Below are 22,061 nucleotides of genomic sequence, written 5' to 3' on the forward strand. Positions count from 1 at the left end.
CGGCCCTAAGGAGAAGCTATGATGGGGTTTTCTTGGCATGATCTGTTCAGATGAGCCCAAAAACCCCACAAAAAACTATGTTCAGATGAGCTTTGCCATTTCCCTCCTGTGAGGCTGAGAGCATGTGACTTGCCCAAGTTCACCCAGTGGGTTTCATGGCCAAGCTGGGAACTGAACCTTAGTCTCCAGAGTCATGGTCCAACACTCAAACTACTACACCTTACTGGCTTGTTAAATATTCTGCATTCCTGGAAAATGCTTCTCTCTGATACTTTTGTTTAATAGCAACATACAGTCCAAGTTTGCTAACTATTGTGCAATATTTTGTTGATTTATAAAGTGATTCTGTCAACGTCTATCATCATCATCATCATCATCATGTTCATCATCACTGACCAACATTTCTGGAAACATTAGGCCTATTAACTTTAAATTCTTATTTTTCTGGCCTTTTTCAGTATGAGATCAGGAATGATGTCCCCAAAATACATGTCTCCTGCAAATTCACATTCAGTAGGCAAGATGAATGTGTGCCTTAATCATTCTTGTCACATTTTAGACTGCCTGGGTTTATGATAGAAGTGTGGCGTGGTGATTTGAGTGCTGAACTATGACTATGGAGACCAGGGTCTGAATCCTCACTCAGTCATAGAAGCCCAATGGGTCATCTTGGGCAAGTCACACTCTCTCAGGCTCAAAGGAAGGCATTTGAAAACAAATACCTATGGATGTACTGCAAAGAAAATCCCATATCAGAGTGTCCTTAAGGTTGTCATGAGTTGGAAATGACTTGAGGGCACACAACAACAACAAGTTTGAGGAAATCTGTCAGCTTCTGCCAATTGATGGCAGTACTTCTCTGAAACTTAGCTGCAATTCTCTTTTGTAAACTTTATTAAATACTGTAGGTGGTAGCAATTTTAGTCCTCTCCAATAGTAGACTTGAAAGTAATTTTATTTCAGGTGCAATATCCGACAAAGAAAATTCTCAGAAAGGTCGGTGGCATACTTGTGATATATACACTTACAAGGACTTTCCAGTTCCTCGGGCTCTAAGTGTCAAATATTTTGGAATAAAACAATGTAATACAAATATTATTGGTGGCATTGAAGATAATGTCCACAATTGTGTGAAAACTAAACCATTCGCACACAAAAATTGTAAGCAAGTGATTTAATCACCAACTTCTTTGCAGTCTTCCTACTGGGTGTCCCTCCTGCCTATACAAGGATATGATCATAGGAAACAATTCTTTCTGTCTCTCAGGTCTGATACAGATAGGCAAAAACACCATCCTGTGGGTGGGTCATGCTAGGATCATGCTAGGAGGCCCAGCATTCAGAATGTTGTTTGAGATTGTACATGAGCTGTACAGTCTGTTTGCTTTTTTATTTATATTGGATGTATACCCATCTTTCTCCCAGGATAGGATCCAAGATAGCTTTTCTATAAATATTGATTTCCTTGGGCATGATCAATATTTTCCTCTTAATAATGGTGATTACAGACCTAGGCTTGGCCTCTCTGGGTCGATAATATCACCACCCCCTAAGAAGAATGCCCCTTTTCAGGCCACCACCAACTTTGGACCCTCAACCAGAGGTCGGAGAGGGCAGGGCAAGCCTGAGACTGTTTTTCTGGCAACGGAGAGGGGGCTCCCTCCCATTCCTTTCTTGCTTCTGCAGTGATGCCAAGGCAGTGCTCTTTGCCACACCTGAAGGCAGCAGGTGGTAGGGGTAGGTGGTAGGCCTTGTGGATCTTGGCCTCTCTTTCAAGGGCAGGCTATAACCTCCTAGCATCTACCAGCTGGCCCTAGCAAGAGGTGAAGGGGGGGGGAGATAACATTATCTTTCCCTTTATTCCCTTTATTCCTTCCACTCTCTCAAAGCCATGCTGTAGAGCACAGGGAGGCTCAGGTCTGGGGTGGCGCCAGTGTTTGTGTGGTAGGGAGGATCCTAGAAAGTATGAAAGAGAGCAAGATTAATTATAGCAAAAAAGTTGAGAGATCTACAAATACAAGATAGGTATAAAGAAATATGGCAAATGGCAATTAATGATAAGTTAATATGTGGAATTAAGGTAAACAAAGAATAATGCAGAGAAATTATTTCGAAGCAATATGGTAAATATTTGTCCAAAAGGTTTTAGTAAAAGAGGAAGATGTTTTCCGTCCACAGGAAGAGTTACAATTTTGGAGAGTAGAACAATAGGAAGATGCTAGGCTCTGGGGATGGGGAGCACTTGGGGAAGGGAATAAAAAAAAGATTATTATTAATTATATAATAATAATAATAATAATAATAATAATAATAATAATAATAATAATATGAATTAGTGATAAATTGATAGTATTATACCTTTGTGGAATTATGAATAGTATGTGACAAAAAGAAGACAGTAAGAAGAATGAAGATATTAATAATAATTGTATGTTTTTTTAAAATTATGAGTTACCTAATATTAAATAGTTTGATATGAATAAGATTTAGACAAGGTAGCAAAGAACAGATAATTAATGCGATTTATCATATATTGGATGTGGAATATTATGTAAAAGATTGTTTAAATACTATTGTATGTAGGTTACATATTAATAAAAATTAATTTTAAAAAAAGAAAGTATGAAAGAGAAAGCTTGATGCTATGATCTATGCCATTACAAACCAACAAACCCACTGTGGAGGAATATTTTTTACAGAAAGGATCCTCATTGCCATAAATCAATTCTTTTTTTATGTAGTCCATGTGGTTCCATGTGGATTCTTCACTGCCACATACCATGTCTCATGTATATTCCTCCAAGGATGTTCTTCCATAGGGAAAAAACTTCACAGTTGAATCGGCTGCAAGGCTTATCCAGCTGAGCAGTGCCCACACAAGAGCAAGAGCCGTTACATCCTGCTTATGTAATGCCATTAGAGGGTTTTTAACTAAAAGCAAACACACAGTTCTGCAGAGCAGATCATGCAGCCATTTTCCCACTTCCATTCCCATTCTCCAGAGAGATCCAAACAACCAGTGAATTGAGAGGGATACTAACGGCTGGATTAAAAAGCTCATTAATGCCAACAAAGGAGCGCTAGGAAGTGGCCCACAGAGAGAAATATTATCCACAGCCATGTCTTTTCCATGATTAAAAGCTGTACAGGTCCTGTGGTGGCAGCAGCCATGATGTGACCTTTGGGCGCCTCGGGACTGTTGGAGGTCCTTCAGGTTTGCCATCACTACTGTTGCTGTTGTGTGCCTTCAAGTTATTTCTAACTTATGGTGACCCTAAAGCAAATCTATCACAGGGTTTTCTTAGCAAGATTTGTTCAGAGGGGGGTTGCCTTTGTCTTCCTTTGAGGCTAAGGGTGTGTCGACATGGGCAAGGTCACCCAGTGGGTTTCCAAAGCTGAGCGGGGATTCAATCCTTGATCTCCCAGTGTCCTAGTCTAACACCCAAACCACTACACCTTTCTGGTTCTCAGCAGGACACATAATCACATGAAGTGGATATGGCAAAAATATTTAAACATCTCAGAAAACAATATGAAAATTACATTATTATTATTAATATAGTAATAAATTTATTTATATACCGCCTGTGGTAACCAATCCGGGCGGTTTACAACATTAAAATAACATACAGCATAAACAATATATTCCCTCTCCCCTTAAAAAGTTATTAAACTGCATATCTAAATTAAAACCACAATAACTAGTTAAAACAACAATAAATTAAACAAAATAATACCAATCGATAAACCACCGCAACTTCAGTTCTAAAGAAAAGAAAAGGGGGCTTTGGAGTCATTACTGAGGAGGGGGGAGATCCTGAGGCCGGGATATTTTAGTCTGGGAAGGCTTGCCTGAAGAGATCCGTCTTGACAGCCTTTTTGAAGCTGTCCAAAGATGTTAATTGACGGATCTCGTCCGGCAGGTCATTCCAGAGCCTGGGGGCGACAGCAGAAAAAGCCCTCCAGGAGGTTGCTACAAGCCTCGATTTTTGAGGCTGCAACAAGTTCCTCCCAGAGGACTGGAGAGCACGGGGAGGATTGTATGGGAAGAGGCGGTCTCTGAGATAGCTTGGACCCAAGCCATTTAGAGCTTTAAAGGTAATAACCAACACCTTGTACTGGGCCCAGAAAACAATAGGCAGCCAGTGGAGGGACCTCAAAACCGGAGTGATGTGGTCCCTTCTAGATGTTCCTGACACAAGTCTGGCTACCATGTTTTGAACCAGCTGTAGTTTCCGAACCAGGCACAAGGGTAGCCCCATGTAGAGCGCATTACAGAAGTCAAGGTGTGCGGTTACCAGCGCGTGCACAACCGTCTCGAGATCCCTTACTTCCAGAAAAGGGCGCAGCTGGCGTATCAGCCGAAGCTGATAACAGGCGCTCCTGACTGTCGCATTCACCTGATTTGTCATCAGGAGCGACAAGTCAAGGAGCACCCCCAGACTGCGAACACAGTCACTGGAGGAGAGTGTGATCCCATCCAGGACTGGAGGTTGCAACCCAATTCTTGGTTTCGGGGCCGCTACCGTGAGCACCTCCGTCTTGTTCGGATTCAGCTTCAATCTGTTTTTCCTCATCCAGCCCATTATCGCCCGAAGACATTCATTGAGAGAAGAGATGCCATTAGAATTCGAGGCCGACGAATGAGACATGGAGAAATAGATTTGAGTGTCAGTGTATTGATGACACTCAAATCTATTTCTCCATGTCTCGTTCGTCGGCCTCAAATTCTAATGGCATCTCTTCTTATATCTCTAAGGATATAACACTTCAGAGGGTTGGGTTGGATGTGAGGCTCTCCACCACATCTGTTCAGAAGGTGCTTCTGTGCTACAACTGTGGTGGGAAAGGTCAGGAACCTGCAATTCAGGCAGATTTTTTAAAAAAACAATGTTTGTGGTGAAAGTGAACAACAGCTGTGGATATATCTAAATAAATATACTGTATGTGTCTGAGTTTGTTTCATTTTTTTAAAGTCCACCTAAACTAACAAAGGGAGGACCTTGTTCTCTTGAGGCCTGATCCAGCATTCTATATATTATAACAAAACATTTTATATTGCTAATTTAACTGTTTTTAGCTGTGAAAGTGAAGGCTTCCATGGCCAGCATCTACAGTTTTTTGTGGGTTTTTCAGGTTATGTGCCACAGATGCCGGCCAAACGTCAGGAATAAACTCTTCCAGAACACAGCCACATAGTCCGGAAGACCCACAGAAAACTATGTTCTTTAGCTGCTATGCCCATCCTCACCATTAAAGCTCTGAGGGTTAATCCTCTGATCTCTCTCCCCATCCACCATCTATCCATGGAAGCCATCTATGCTGGTCTACAGAGGCCTTCCACTAGCTATCACCACCTAACTACTTTTTCTCCTCACACATTAGGACATTACAGCAGAAGAAAAGAGATTCAAACACACCTGTTCCATGCCTCAGCATCCCACAATTATTTCTGCATTTATTAGAAAATCTTCTATCACACCCATCTTACCACTCAAAGCAATTTAAATCCACTTGTTAATCTTTCAGATCTCAGCAATACTACACACAATGAGGTAGAATGGACTGTATCCTTTCAACTTGCTACTGGGAAATCATATTTTCAGCATACCCCTATAGTAAAAAAACATACAACCAAATAGAAACAAAAACATACGGTATCTTTTAAGCAGAAAACTGTATAGGCAACTTTCTCAATATTCGTTCTCCATATGGTTTGGACTTCAACTCCCAGATGCCAGCCAATAATCAAGGAATTTGGGATTTGAAGTCCAAAGCATCTTGAGGATCAAAGACTGAGGACCACTGCCATAGAGGGATGCAGAGAGTAGACTGCAGTAAATATTTCTCCATGCCATGCTCCTTTTTACTGTCAAGGAAGATTGACAAGAACATATGAGAGGGCATTTTCTGTAGCTGCTCCCATTTTCTATGACTACCTTCCAAGGAAGGCTAGCTTGGCTCCCTCTCTCTGTTCCAGTTTCATCAAAGACCTTGTGACAAGTAATTGATTCCTGAGTATGATGATGTATTTTTCTTATTACCGTATTCTGTTGTTAATTCCATCATAGCAGTTAATAAGGAAACTTTTAACAGGAGTGTAGTATTTTTTTCCTGATGTGCTTTTAAATCGCTTTTTGTTTTAAAATATTAATTTGTGAATTGTGTGATACTGTTATAATGTATTGTGTTTCTTATTGTACCTGGGTTTGGTTTTTTTTAATCATACTGTGCACTATTGGATCCAGCACTTGGAGAAAGGAAGGACATACCATTAAGTATTTTTTAAAATGCAAGTAATGAAAATAGTCACTTATGTTATTGTTCACTCACAGCTTTACATTTTCACTCCAATCTGCCACCTATTTCAGCTATATATGTAGCTGAGGCATTACAGTGTGAACAGTCAGAACAGCAGCAGATGCACAGCCCCCAAAAGTAAATGGTAACCAGAATAAATAATTATAACAGAGAGAGAGAGAGAGAGAGAGCACCAGCTGGCATCCTGTTGGGATGCTCCATCATTGTAAACTGACTTACAAGTGGCTATGGTTGAATTGCATCATTGTGCAATGTTTGTATTCCCAGGAAGGGAGCAGACACATAGCTATACCATTGGAACTATTACAAAAACAGGGCCAGACAGCATGGCTGTTGAACAGTGGTTCACAACCTGTGGGTCGTGACCCCTTCCCTTTCACAGGGGTCACCTAAGGCCATTGGAAAACACATATTTCTGATGGTCTTAGGAACCAAGCCAAAAATAATGTTATGGTTGAGGGTCACCACAACACTAGGAACTGCATTAAAGGGTCGCGGCATTAGGAAAGTTGAGAACCACTGGTGTTGGGCAATGGCAAATCTTGTGTGGTACTGCATTGTGCATCTTTGCAATTCAATTGCATGATTGCACATCACATCAGCAATACAGTTCCATCATCATCATCATCATCATATGAAGTTACACTTCATAGCCGCTAATGCAGGACCTCAGCCATCATCTCCAGAAAAATATTCCCTCCCTCTTGTTTTTCTAATCCCTTCCATAAACATACCCCCCCCCCCATGGTCTACATTATGGTTTCATAGATTCTGTGCTAATTTAACATCTGTCACATATTCCTGAGCTGCTAATGGCAAAAAAGAGAACCCAGCTAGAGACCCATCATCCCATTAGAGGGGAATAAGGAAGAACTATTTGTTCTTCATGTTAACACTTTCCATTTACCTGAGCGTGAACTGGGTTAGCTCTCTTCATTATGGCTGTAAACACCCACCTGGCCAGATATGAGACAGTTATTTGCATATTTAAGACTCAATAGGAGTTTGAATTGGCAGGAAGAGGAATGTCTATACCTTTCATATCTCCTTGCTCCACGCTATGAATAAATAGAAGGAATAGAATATATTAAGCAAAACACCTGTTGCCTTCAAACAGGAATAGGTTGTAGAAGGCTGTGTCTGCACATATATGCATGCAAGATTTGGGCCACTAGGATGCAATATCTTGATTTTGGCATTGTTAGCAAAAAGGGATACAGGATTAATAGTTATAGGCCCACTATGACGTCGCAGTTTGCTATGCATCAGTTCTAATGAAAGGAATAGTTCATATATTATGCAAAGTAAAACTGTGCTTGCCATCAAACATATGGGTGCAGCTGATCACTGCTCTGAAAGAGAGAGATCCAGCATGACACACATGTTTGCAAACACACATAAGGCTATCATAATGCTTGTAATGGTGAAAATATTTTGCATTTGAGGTTGGTGTGGCATTTCTATGCTGAAAAACTCTCCTAGTTTTTAAACCAGCAAGTGTCCCTGCTTCAGTTTGTCATAAAAGAAATGTGATTTGCCAAGAGACCCAAATGTAAGGAGGTAGAAAATCTTAGGGAAACAGCAGGGCAATCAAGAATGGGCATTAATGTGGGTTCTTTCTGCCCTCTGGCACAGACCAGGACAGATGTGCTTGATGCGGGCAAGAGAGATTAAATCAGATGAATCTATAGTCCAATTTGGGCTTAAAAACACAATGGGGGGGGGGAATGATGTATTAGAGAGATTTGGGTCTCTAAGAAGGTTAAATTCTCACAAATAGCATTCATCTTGCAGGAGCTCTGGAGCAGCAAATTTCCCTGTATTTAAGTCAGAGCACCTAATCTGTGGGGTGCAGGCATCCCTCTGAACCCTGTTGTGCAGTGCCCCCCCAATAGCCCCCAACCATGACTGAAAAAAGTAAGGAAATGTTGCCAGGGACAGCAACTCCGCAGATCATTTCTGGTACCAATTACAGAGGCGAAGTAGCAGCCACCATTGGAGTCGCTAGGGCTGCTACTTTTACGGGTGCCAATAAAGTAGCAATAGGGAATTGTAAGACAGGAAAGAGACTCACCTCCTCCCACCAGCAGTGATGCAAAAGCACCCAACATCCACTACTGGCAGGGTTACTGAGATGGAGGAAAGCTTAAATCCTCCCCCACAGGGTGTGTGTGTGTGTGTGTGTGTGTGTGTGTGTGTGTGTGTGTGTGGCCTCTGATGAAGCCTGGAATTAAGTGCGTTTCACAACTTCTCTCAACCAGATAGGAGATTCCTACCTGCAAAGAGCACCCACATAGGTAGGCAAATAATTAAGTGGCTCAGCCACATGGTTATGCAAACCTTTTCCTTGGCATTTGTAATTCAGCCCTGTGGTGAGCATATAGGGGAGCGGGTTAGGGTTTGCTGCTGGCACAGTTAGGATCTGTCTAACTGGACCTGGAACTAGGGTTGCCATATGTCAGGAGCTCCAAACCGGAACGAATGTAGGACAAAATTTTCAAATGTAGGGCACTTTTTTTGTGTCCGACATTTGAATAGGAGCCTCGCTGAGGGGAGGCTTTCCCTCCCGGCCTGGGCCCCGGCCTCGCTGCGGCAGTGGTGGTGGCGGAACCCAAGCGGGGAGGGAATCCTCCCTTCAGGGAGGCTTTCCCTCCCGGCCTGGGCCCCGGCCTCGCAGCAGCGGCGCCAGAACCCAAGCGGGGAGGGAATTCTCCCCTCAGCCCAGGGGCGGGGGAAATCCCAGAGGCAGGGGCAAACCGGGGCAGGACCATGCGGACCCGCCCCAAAACAGGAAAGTTCCGCCCACAGGCGGGATATGGCAACCCTACCTGGACCAGACAGAAGGCTCATTGAGATATCATTTCCAGTAGATCTCACACAGCTAAGAGAAAGGCAGAGATGCAGTAGAAGCCAAGGAGTCTGCAGAGCTATGACCTGGAGCCACCAAGTTACAAAACAGGAAAAGGGGGTATCTCTTGTTAGACCAACTTCTAACTAGTGAAAGGATGTGCAGGTGTTAGTGCTGCATACACAGAAATATACATCCAGCTGATGATAACCTTCCTTTTAGGAAAAAAAAGTGTTGACTACTGATATTCATAATTATTCAAAATGCCAAATTAAGTAACTGGATAATTATTTTAAAATTTTGTTGAACTGTTTAAAAAAAACCAAAACACACAATGTAAAGATAATGTTGGTTGTATGGAATTTTTTAAGCTATAATAGTGGAGCTTTGAATCCTCATGAAGAACATGCTTACTCTTTACTCATAGAAGTCAGGGGGTTTTATTCTCTAGATTATACAAGGTACTCAGTGGATTTTAAAAACTTTCTCTTTTTAAATGTATAAACAAAGGTCCTCATGTGCTATAGAGCAGCTTAGGATCCTTCTTTTCCACTGACACTGGATCTAGCACTTCCTTGGCAACATTAATTAATCTCCTAGGAAGTGCTGGGTAAAATCGGAGGAAGCGATCAATATTTGCCAGTACTTTCCCACAGGGACTCTAATGCCTTCCAGGAAATGCTGGGGCACAGAACAAAAAGGTATCTTATTCTGCACTGTGGTGCTGAGCCTTTCTCTGTAAATTTAAAAACAGAAAGCAAAGAAACCCTTCATGGATAAAGTAAGGTGTCCTAACCCCACAAAGGTAAAAGAGCACTTTATTAATGATGAATGTAATACCCTAAAGGCACCAGATCAAACCTGATGTTGGAGGCTATACAGGTCAGCCCTGGTTAGTACTTGCATGGGAGATCACCAATGAATACCAGATGCTTTAGGCTATACTTGAGAGGAAGGAACTGGCAAAACCACCACTGAGTATTCTTGCCCCCTATGGAGACATTATAGGTCTACAGATGACATAAGCTTGTTTTCTGCTGCTCCAGAGAACAGGACCTGGAACAATGGATGCAAGCTGCAGGAAAAGAGATTCCACCTCAACATTAGGAGGAACCTCCTGACAGTAAGGGCTGTTCAACAGAGGAACACACTCCCTTGGAGTATAGTGGAGTCTCCTTCTTTGGAGGTCTTTAAGCAGAGGCTGTCAGGGATGCTTTGATTGAGATTTCCTGCATGGCAGGGGGTTGGACTGGATGGCCCTTGCGGTCTGTTCCAACTCTATGATTCTATGACATGAGGGCACATATAAATACAATGTAATACACCATTTTCCTAAAAAAAACCAACAACCCAGTATTAAGAAAAAGAAATGGGTGTAGGGTGGCAGCTAACGTAACATGTTGTTGCAATTTCAAGCTCAGACTACAGCACAGTGGCCCTTGTAGTGTAGTAGTCCAATGTCCACCTCTAGTCCCTGGTTTCTGAGATCCTAGTGGACATGATACAGGAAATGGTTGAAAAAGTACAGGCATATTTAAAGCTTCCATCACATGTTGAAAAAGTAGCCCATTTCTCCATTATAACAACTTAAAATAAAAAGCAGTTTGTCTGTTCAGCAATGCAAGTCGCTACTGGGGAAACCTGAGCACGTAAAGTTTTCTTGGATCACAGCTACTAGTCAGCAAATTTAGCTACTAGCTGCTAAAATTTGATTTGGAAGCCTTGTTAAGCCTCCTTAACAGCATGTATTCTGGTATTATTCCTTCTGGAAAGGCATTTCCAGGGAAGTATGCCTGGCTTCCTCTGGGACTATTTTTAAACGCCTCTTAATGACCTGGATATTTGAGCCTACTTTTAACTGATGCTGGCTTATATGCTATATTTTATGATTTCCACTGATGGTGAGATTTTTATTGCTGCTGTTCAAGTTAATTGCATTATTATACACACACAGTATAATTATTTATTTTACCTTTACAGACTATATAAAAATAGTTGAGGAGGATCAGGAGGATGACAGCCATGAAAAAAGAAGAAAAAGCCAAGAATAGTCATCGTCATTAACCAAATTTAGGAACTTATACTTAAAATGTAAGAATGCTTGGTATGAGCGTGAAAATCAGATGTCACAGCTCAAGAATAACAGAAGCAGTTCAATGGTGCTGCCATTTTTCTGCAACCCCACTGTACATTTCTCGGCCCTGGAGTGACCTCAGAATCGATGCTTCATTTTCCAGGATGGTTCAATTTAAATATCTGGAACCAAAAGTGCAGAGGAAGGTTACCTAGTATCAATAGCACCCCAGCTCTCTCTCACACACTAACACACACTTTTCTATTTTAATGGAATGGAGGCTACACTGGTGAAAATGGGTACAAATCAATGCTTCAAGTAGTGGCAGCTGGGGCTCCAAGTAATAAGGTGAATTCACTCCGGGCTTCAGTCCAGAGTCCAGACTGTAAAGAAGCTGTGTAAGGTGTGAAATCTGTTTTGGGGACAGAGTTTGCCACCTGTGACACCCAGATTAACACCCAAGAGCAGATTCATTTCCCTACTGACATGGAAGACATATTAGCTGCCACTGGCAGATCTGCACTGTTTGAAAATAACCAGAAGACAAGCCATGCCGCAGTGGCAGAACACAGGCTTTGCCCACATAACCCCTGTGAGAAGAGTGTTGTTGTCCAATCCAGGAAACACCCCCCTGAGCAACACCTTGGATACCAACTGTGTCACAAAGGTAGACAATACAGGCCTCAAAGAACCAATCGCTTGATCCATTATAACACCTTTTCCAATGTACAACCTTCCAATACACAACAGAGGGTGAACGCAGCGTTTGATCTTTCAACATTTTCCATCTGTAATATAAGATTTGAGGCCAGGTTCAAACTGTGGGTAAAGAACCCACTGGCATGGCTCTTAAAATGGGGGGAAGGAGAGATGGGACCTGCCTCCTTGCTGCTTTAGTCCTTGTTGGAATTCACATCCATTTGAAGACATTCCAAAGACATTTCTATCTCCTTACTATCTAGTTGAGAACTGCCTGTTTTTCAATTCCCCAACAAAATATGCTGCGTAGTTCAAAAGCAACACAGAATTTAGTGGTCTAACACATGTATCATAATTTCAAAGCCCCAGTGTTAATTCAAATGAATAGAAATTAGTTCCAGCCAGATGCACCTGGCGACATTTATAAGATCCAGACTAGTACAATGACCACAAGGATAAAGAAGAACCAATGAATGATCATGTGATCTTATTCACAACCACATCACAAAACATATAGGATGCAAACAGGTAGCAAACTGTCAAGGAAATAAAACATTTTTAAATAGATAAAAATTTCTAGCCCATCCTTAGGAGATAGGGTTGAAAATATATCCCTTTTACATATGGGCTGCAGTTTGTTTCATTTTTAAAATATACCATTTTATGTTAAGTAAAAGATTAAAAACTGAGACATCAAGATAATAATAGCTAACAAGGTTGGGCTGATCTCTTAAAGAGGAGGCAACTTTGGCTGGTCCAATTTCCCCCTTGGCTAAAAAAAAATGCACTATATTAGTAGTTTTTGTTTGTAAGTGGATAGTTTTCAGTATTAATAGATTGGGAAGACTTGACCTGGTGCAAAATCACTCCTCTGAAAACTTCTAGGAGCATCAGATGTCATTTCCGCAACAAAAATAAAAATTTAAAATTTTTTAAAGAGGATCCCTCAAAATCAGACAAAGGAGGCATTTTGTCCTCTCCTGCCCTAAAACAAGTAGGTAGGTCAGGCTGGCTGGCTGGCTGGCTTCCACTGTGGCATACACATCACTTTTTTTGGGTCTGTTTTTATCCTTATGACTGACAGGGCATCAGCTGTCAACCAAACTAACTGGGTCACTGAGTTACTTGGAGCTGATCCCAGAGAGGCCATGCCCTTGTTCCACCCAGCCTTTGCCAGGCCTAGAGTCCCCCTCACAGGGGCAAAGCAGCTGCAAGAAGCAGATCAGGGTTTGATTAGGAGAAATATTAAGTTAAAGGGGATTTATTTCTAATGCAAAACAGCTTGGGTGGATTGCTACATGCTGGAGGGTGTCTTAGGTTAAGCCACCTCTCTGCAGGAGGGGTGTTTACGCTAACCTTTTGCCTCCAGTGCAGGGATGACAAATGCTACTTGAATGCGGCTACCAAGGGGCTTCAAGGGCTTGCCTCTCAGAGATATTCTGGAGATTTTCCATCCCCTGTGTTTGTAGGTTTAATTAAAGCACACACACAGTTATATTTTAGCCTTTTCCCCTCCTTTCTGCAGAGACAGGATCCTATCTAGTTGCTCAGTAAGAAAATAAAACAGCTCCTGGCTTCTAGGGTTCTGGCTAATGAGTGTAAATAAGGGGGACGAAGTTCTACACACATCTCAAAAAAGGACAGGCAGGACTATGGGCCTTTTTGATGCTATAATGCTGTGTGTGTCTCCTCATAAGTAAACAATTTCCCCCCCAAAGGGACTTAATCTCAGCTAACTGCATATAAGATTGTAGTCTAAACAGCTGCTTCAGCCATTCTCTTGAAAAGAAAAAGTCCTTATCAAAAAATATGCTTCCCTCATTCCACTGTAAGACATTAAGGAATAGTCATTCTTAGCTAAAAGTATCTGATGGAAGAAACCAAAATAATTGTGGAATGATTTTGCTAAGAATAAATACACCACATAAACAAAACAGATGCCATAGATGTCATTGGTAATCAGAATGAGATGTAAACAACAATAAGGATATCGGGGAAGCAATCCACATTAGTAACATTTACACCAACCATGCAAGGTAGATCTGTACAACAAGGGGGACTTGCTTGAGACCATGTAATGATTTCACAGCTGAGGTACAACCAGGAGCTTTCCAGCTTATACATTCAGCTCTTACACTACACTGCCTCATCTAAATTGTTGCAAGAGAAAATGACGTATGCAACGATCAGCAATTTCTCTTTCCAAGGAGGTGGCACTTGACAGGAGACACCCTTGTAGCTGACTGGAGGCCCCAGCAAGCTCTCCAACCCTAGATGCTGGAAAGTTTGTCTACACCTACTTGAAGAAGTCTTCTTTGCAATAGACACTCCCAGCTCTGGAGAAGCAGCGGTCTGCCAGCTGCATTTGGCAATCTGCACACTTGAGGCAAGAGCCGTGCCAGTGCCGGTCGAGGACTTTCAGGATGAACTTATCCAGAATATGCTGGTTGCAGCCGGCGCACTGGGGGATCTCTGGCAGGAGAAGAAAGAGAAGAATGTGAGCCAAAAGAGAGAGAGAGAGAGCCACTGCTGAGACAGACACAACTGCATAGAACAAGCTGTTCTGACCTAGAAAGTAAATGACAATTGGGGGGCCTTTTGCACTATGCAGTTATAGCACTATGATTCTATTTTAACAGCTATCCTCTGAAATCCTGTGAAATCCTAGGATTGGCAATTTAGGGAGGGACATTTAGAATCCTCACCCAAGGAACTCCTCTGGTACCTCTGACCCAAACTACAAACCCCAGCACTCGATGGGATGCAGCCCAGGCAGTTAAAGGGGAATAGTTATGTGATATAACCGTCTGTTTTTGAAAGGGTCCCAGGTCTGTTACTCTGTGTGCACACAGGAACAGATGGGTAGTACAAAGCCCAATATGCAGGACATTTAACTCTAATAAATGGACAGAGGAGAGATGCAGAAGAGGGAATTTCAGCAGGTGTTGTTTGTCAACTGGTGAAATTGCCTCTTCTGCACAACCATTAAAGGTATAGGGGACTTCTCCAATTTTCACTCTGGCACTTCTAGACTGGGAAGAAAATAGGACTGAGGTTACATGTGGAGGAAAGCCCCCCTTGTGCCACTGTCTCCCCAAAAGCTCCATTTGCTTATGGAGGTGGAAGAGGAAGAACACTTGGTACCAACATGGTATCTATGTTTTCCCTTGCAGAGATGACAGCACCTGTGCATTGGGAGGTAGAACTAAATTGGGGAGACTGTACAAGGAGAAGGGTTAAAAATGCTCTCATCCAATGGTTTTGGTCCAGATCCAAAATGTCCCCAATACTGCTAGTTGTGAATGTAGTCTTCTGCATAATGCCTAGTTTATTCTTTATCTAGTGTCCCATTATGATTGAGAAGAAGTCTGCAGTTTATATATTTTTACACACAAAACCGGCCTGTTTAAAGCAAGCATATGCGTGTTTAAAGTCAATTTGATCAAAAATTTAAAAAATATTTATCCAATATTTCAAAAATGTAGCCTCACTCCTAGATGGATCAGTTTAGTGTCACATAGTATGGAAGCCCTGCATATATCCTGTCACTGATTATTCATAAAACTACACTATGGCTCCTCAAAATTAAATATTAAGACATAGTGGCTGTAACGAAATGTAAATTGAGGTGAGCGTGCAAGTTAGGACAGGCAGAATTTTGTAGTTAAAAAGTCCATATTCTGCCAATTTAGGCGTTTGTTGGTTGGTTGGTTGTTTTCTGTTAAAAATAATCTGAAATTTTGTAACCTAATTATTTGTGTTAGGAACTTGAATGAGGACTTCAGAAGTACTGATGCAGCTCATTAAAATGGGAAGAAAACACACACATATCAGCTGCAAAAGGACAAAAGGCCATGGGGGAAAAATGGAAATGGTGATAGGTTCTGTTAGGTTCTGATAGGTAAGATTCTGTTTTCTGAATCTTTAGCAATAAATGCCAATTTGTCCTCTACTCCTTTTACAAAGGAAAGGAAAACAGTTTCTGCAACAGGGGCTGCTGAACAGGATGGTTCAGGGAAGGGAGAAACCTCCACAAAACAGTCTACCAGTTAGGGCTTCACAGTCAAGGAGCTCTCATACTCAGAGACAGAAATGCATACAGATATGAATATTATATACAAATTGCAAAAAAGATCCAACATTCAGGCGTGATATCTCTTTTTGTAGAAACATAAACCACATTTGTTTTCTTAGAAGTGAATTTGTAGGCAAAACTTTTCCCAAGTTTTGATTAAAACAGAGACAAGGGCTTTAGAAATAAGAGGCAGCCCTGAAGGGTATCAGTTGGCTATCTATGGCATGGTACAAATGGTGCAAAAGTGCCATGCTTGCGCCATGCTAGGGTTATGGGACTGCACAGCAACCGCAGGTCTCTAACCCTAGCATGTACTGGCGGTGGCATAATGGTGGTGCCCTATGTACGTGGGTGCTGCCATTATGACGTAATGGACACATAGCGTCCACACATCACGTCATGAGTGCACCACTGGTGCGCTTGGTTGTAACTGGTGTGGCAGAAAAAGAACCCGCTTCGGGTCCCTTTGGAGGTATGCTGTTAAAATGACAGACGCATCTTAAGAGGCCAGAAGCTGCGCCAAAGCCATGCTCCAGTCCTTAAGACTGGAGCATGGCTTTGGCGTGACTTCTGGCCTCTTAGGATGCATGCCTCATTTAAACAGCATACCTCCAAAGGGACCCGAAGGAGCTTCATTTTGGCCTGTCTGTTTGGGCCCTAAAGTTAAATGGGAATGTTCTCTAGGTTGTTAAATAATACTGAATTAAACTGCTTTCATTTTCAGAAGAAGCCGAGAGAGAAAAAGGGGGAGAGGCAGAAAGAGCCAAAGGTGTTTCAGTTTGCATTACAGAGGAGTCAGGATAGGTGGATAAGAGATGCAGAAATTTGGGTCACTTTGAGCCATTTAACCCTGTCAGTTATGCTCTCCCAGAGACATTTTAACTCCTTAGTGCTAAATGTTGAACCATTTCTGACTGTGTTATCCTTGCCTGTATACAGGTTGCCTATTTGGAAGCAGAATATCTTACACAAATGTGGGAAGCTTTGCGCTCATCTCTATTTCCACTTTCTTATAGTTCCAAATAATAGGAAGTGTTGTAAAAATTCTTCCAGCAGAGATTACCCAGTAAAAGCAACGCACATAAATTTTGATATACAGGCCTGAGAGAAGATTGATTTCTGAAGAAGCAAACCACACAGCATATATGGTACAATATTGCAAGAGCTGTGCAAGAGATGTTTATGCATCAGAGACTTCCTCCCCTCCCTGCTTTTTTTGTTTGCTATCCTCTTGGGTAGCTCTGAGGTGGCAAAAAACGACTGACAATAATATCAAAGATTTGTTGCCTTTTTTATGCTGCTACAAATCCTTTGGATGGCCAGCAAAGACTTTTCAGAAGCAAGAGGATGAAAACGATTGTACTGAAATCCAAATGAAACAGCCAAGTTGATTGGCTTATCTATTGAGGAGTATTCAGTGGCTGGAGACAGATATTAGTTCTTAAAGAAGTTGAAGGGTCGAATGACAGGCCTATTGTTGCCTTTTCTCTGTATACAGTGCCAACAACTACCTCTCCTTACAGGAGAACTGGGCAACTCTTAGATCACAACTCCCATAAAAGATCAGGGAGCAGCCTCCTCCATTACCTCCAAAAATGCAACTACATGATCCCCCCCAATGTCTACTCCAGTTGTTCTTGTTGTACACCTTCAAATCATTTCTGACTTATCGCAACACTATCTCAGGGCTTTTTTGGCAAGATTTGTTTGGAGAGGGTTTGCCTTTGCCTTCCTCTGAGGCTGAGAGAATTTGACATGCCCAAGGACATCCAGTGGTTTCCATGGCCATGCAAGGATTTGCACCCTGGTCCCGAGTCTTAGCCCAACACTCAGATCACTACATCATGCTGGCTCCACTCCAGTCCTTTTTGGTTATTATAACATTGAGATGCCACTTTTCCTTCACTGATGTTCACAGTAACCAAATTTAAAACAATCACTCATGCCTGACTAAGTGGCCCAGACCAAGAATTATTTATTGTTGCCTTCTTAAATCCATCCCACCTGGTTGCTTTGCTTGAAAGAAAACAAAAGCCCACTAGAATCGTGCAAAATGCCCTCCAAGTTGAATAACAAGAGACAGAAATATACAGAGGAGTCAATAAAAAATCTATATGCCCGCTTTGTCTTGTTAAATACAATTGTCTTTCCTGTGAATGCCTACCCGGTCAGCTCTCCCATCACCGTCGTATATCTAGCAAACTGCTTTCATTTATCTAATTTATTTTAACTAAATTATTTAATATAACAGGAATAATGTTAATGGAATTATGCACTGTGACCAGATTAGAGTCTAGCACTTTGAAGCAACAAATGTCTCCACTTCACCTCTGTGCTTACAGCATTTTATTAAAGTAAATACGTTTCCTCCACATTCGTTTTTCACTGACGGGCCGTTATGCAGCATCATATGTAATTAGATTAGCGTGGCTGCTTAATTGACTAGCTACAAATTCCTTCGTTTGTCCTCTTACACCTTCCTACCTCATCCACTCTTCTAGTACTTTCCAAGATCACAGAAAACACAATCAAATATGAGGACACTTGACTAAATGCAGAGTATTGAACCTCCCAGAATCCCCCAGCCATCATGACCATTAGCTATGGAATTTAGGGCCCAAACAGACAGGCCAAAATAAAGCTGCTTCGGGTCACTTTGGAGGTATGCTGTTTAAATGATGCATGTGTCCTAAGAGGCTGGAAGCTGTGGCAAAGCCATGCTCCAGTATTAAGGACTGGAGCGCAGCTTTGGCACAGCTTCTGGATTCTTAAGATGCATGTGTCATTTAAACAGCATACCTCCAAAGTGACCCAAAGCAGCTTTATTCTGGCCTGTCTGTTTGGGCCCTTAGTTATGGTCCAAAGAAATAGGTTTTCCATCTCTGATTGCAAATCCTACTTATCTGCTTGGGAGTGAGTGGATCTGCTGGACAACTGATTCGAACAACGTTTTGAGGACAACAAACCAATTACCTTCCCCATTTACACCCATTTTAACACTGGAGTAGGTTTACTCCTTGTCCTTAAAATATGGTATGAAATATCTATAGATTTTAAAAATATATATATTGTAAAAATGACTGCATTTTTGGGGTGGTAACCGTGAAGGTTTCTGTTCAGATTAAACACTTCTAGGAAATAAAAAAATAATGATAAAGATGCTTTAATGAGATTAAGGGCATTTCTTAAGAAGTTTTTGCATAATTCCAAAGACCTATAATTTTTGTAATTAATTTTTTAATGAAGTTTTTTGTTAAATTATAGATTTCAGTCAGGATGCTCTTAGGAGGTTCTTCTGTGTTTTGGCTCTTTTAAATCTGTCTCTTGTCCAGTGTTATAAATATATATATATGAAATGTTAGTGTGCTAAATATGCCAGAGATTAATGGCTGGCCAACATTCTCGGAACTGACTAGGGATTTGGAAAGTGCCTTAATCAGGCACTTTACACATCATTAATATCAGAACATCCTGCGTACTTTGCTCCTGAAACTCCAAAGTGCCTCATTGTCCTTCAAAATGACTGAAGATGACAGGGCAGAGAAGCCCTTCAGTGTTCCAAACACATTTTAGAAATTGTTTCTTAAGATTGGGAGGAACTGCCTAGAATTACACACTGAACACATGAAATATGCAACTTGTAATGAATTCTTGGGGAGTGTTGGGACTCTCACCCCTTCCTCACAAAAGGACTCCTGTTGCAAGGGTTTTGCCTTCTTCCAGCAATAGAAGCCGCAGTCATTTGCCGCTGAGAAAACTTGATTCTTTGCCACAATCACGGTTTCAGCAACAGCATATCTATTTCAATAGTGAGCACTACATGACTGCATTTTCATATCACTGCAGTCTATTACCCTGTGATGTTCTTCCCCAGCCTGTTTTCAACTACAAATTATATTGTCCCAGGTGACTAGACATGTTAGTTCATCGGAGTTGTAGTCCAAAACATGTGAAGGCCATCAGGCTATAGTGGGTTACTCTTTGCTATTACCAGAGATAAACACCAAAACTTGCCTTTCCCTACTGCTTCTGCCTATTTATTTATTTATCAATATAAATAAATAATATTTGTGAATGTCAGTTAATATTGGTAAAGCTCAGATGAAAAGGTTCAGCTTAGTCGCACACACAATAATGGAAATTCTACTAATATGTGTTCCAGAGATCAGAAAAGATATCATAAAGTCTAGAGGACCCCAAGGAGCCAGCATAATGTTGGGCTATGACTCTGGAGACCAGGGTTCGAATTCTGGCTCGGCCATATAAACCCTGAGTGATCTTGGGCAAATCACACTCTCTCAGCCTTAGCTGAAATTATGGAATGGCCTGTCGGAGGAGATCCGTCAAATTACCCATCTGGATGGCTTTTAAAAAGCCGTCAAGACAGATCACTTCCAATAGGCCTTCCCCGATTGATCGCCCAGTCCCACCAATACAGATTGTCCAATAACTGCCTCAAGATGTCCCGCACCAGTGATGACTACTTTAAGTAATTTTAATTGTATTTAATGATGTTATTTATTATGTGGATTAGTTTTAGAAAGGGGATAAGGGGATCGTGTGATGATTATGTATGTATCTTGTAGTTATTTATGTAATTTTGGTTGTGACCCACCTCGATCCTTTGGGAGAGGTGGGATATAAATAAAAATTATTATTATTATTATTATTATTATTATTATTATTATTATTATTAGTGGATGCCATTGACAAATCCACTCCGAACAGGCCTGCCAAGAATTCTCTTTGATTGGTCCGCGTTAGGGTTGCCGTAAGTCCCAAATGACTTGAAGGCACAAAACAACAACAGGAGGAAGAGCCCAAAATGAGCACACTGAAGCTTTTAGGATCAAGATGAAACACAAGCTTCTACAACAGCAAAAAGGTAGTAAGAAATGATAATCCCATTCCCCCCCCCCCCACTGAGGAATATCTTGTAAAAACATCAAGAACAAGATTTAAAAGAAATACATTAAGGCACATGAAACTGAATCTGGAGGGGACTGGGCCACTGGGTACCAATGGAGTTAAATGTGTTAAAAGACAATAGAGATGACTTGGAAGCTGAACATAATTCTTTATATTGTTTTTAGCTGAGGGAGATGTAGGTCAACTAAATTTTCAGGAAAGGAGTCTGAAGAACTGGGGCATGTCATGGCGACAAGAACTGGAGTTCTATTGTCAGTGTTTTGAAAAAAGAATAAATCATCATATTCAGATGGCGTCTATCAGAAAGTCTTAATGTAAAATTATAACAAGGATATATAACTTGTCCCTAAGATAAAACTATTTTTCTAGGGTATGGAAAGTGGTAAATGTAACACCCCTTTTTTAAAAAAAAGGCATCCAGTGCAGGCATAAGAAAATACAAGACAGTTTAACATGTTCTAAGTAAATTGGCTGAAAGCAGAATTGAATATAACATCATCAAATGTACAGGAAGACATCTTGCTTAAGAAGGTAACATGGCATTTACAAAGGGAAGTACAGTGGGTCCTTGGTATCCACTGGGGATTGGTTCCAGGATCCCCCATGGATACCAAAATCCGTGGATACCTAAGTCCCATTAAATACAGTGGCATAGTAAAATGGTGTCCCTTATATAAAACGGAAAAATCAAGGTTTGTTATTTGGAATTTATACTTTTAAAAGATATATTCAAGCCGTGGATGCTTGAATCCATGGATAAAGAATCCATGGATACAGAGGGCCAACTCTACTACCTCACAAACCTTCTTTAGAATTCTTTAAGAGTAAAAATACATATAGGGTGATGTGGCCCTGGAGATGCTAGTCCCAGGAACCTTGAGCAGCATGGCCAATGATAAGGAATGATGAGTGTTAGATTCCCAACAACCTTTGGAGGACTTCATGATTCCCACCCCCACTGTACTTGGATAGACTTTCTTTCTTCTTTCTTTCTTTCTTTCTTTCTTCCTTTTCTTCCTTTATCTTGTCTGTCTGTCTGTCTGTCTGTCTGTCTTTCCCTTCCTTCCTTCCTTCCTTCCTTCCTTCCTTCCTTCCTTCCTTCCTTCCTTCCTTCC

The 22,061-nt window shown here is 41.4% G+C and overlaps 1 protein-coding gene across 1 annotated transcript in view; it reads right to left on the reverse strand.

Moving 5' to 3' along the window:
- LHX4 (LIM homeobox 4) overlaps nucleotides 1-22,061 on the reverse strand; it is an 81,997-nt gene that overhangs the window by 30,206 nt on the left and 29,730 nt on the right. The window contains exon 2 of the mRNA XM_042464049.1: nucleotides 14,243-14,414. Within this exon, the coding sequence (XP_042319983.1) occupies nucleotides 14,243-14,414 (172 nt within the window). The remainder of the gene's footprint in view (nucleotides 1-14,242; nucleotides 14,415-22,061) is intronic.

The sequence above is a fragment of the Sceloporus undulatus genome, chromosome 4 (assembly GCF_019175285.1).
Source record: "Sceloporus undulatus isolate JIND9_A2432 ecotype Alabama chromosome 4, SceUnd_v1.1, whole genome shotgun sequence".
Taxonomy (NCBI): domain Eukaryota; kingdom Metazoa; phylum Chordata; class Lepidosauria; order Squamata; family Phrynosomatidae; genus Sceloporus; species Sceloporus undulatus.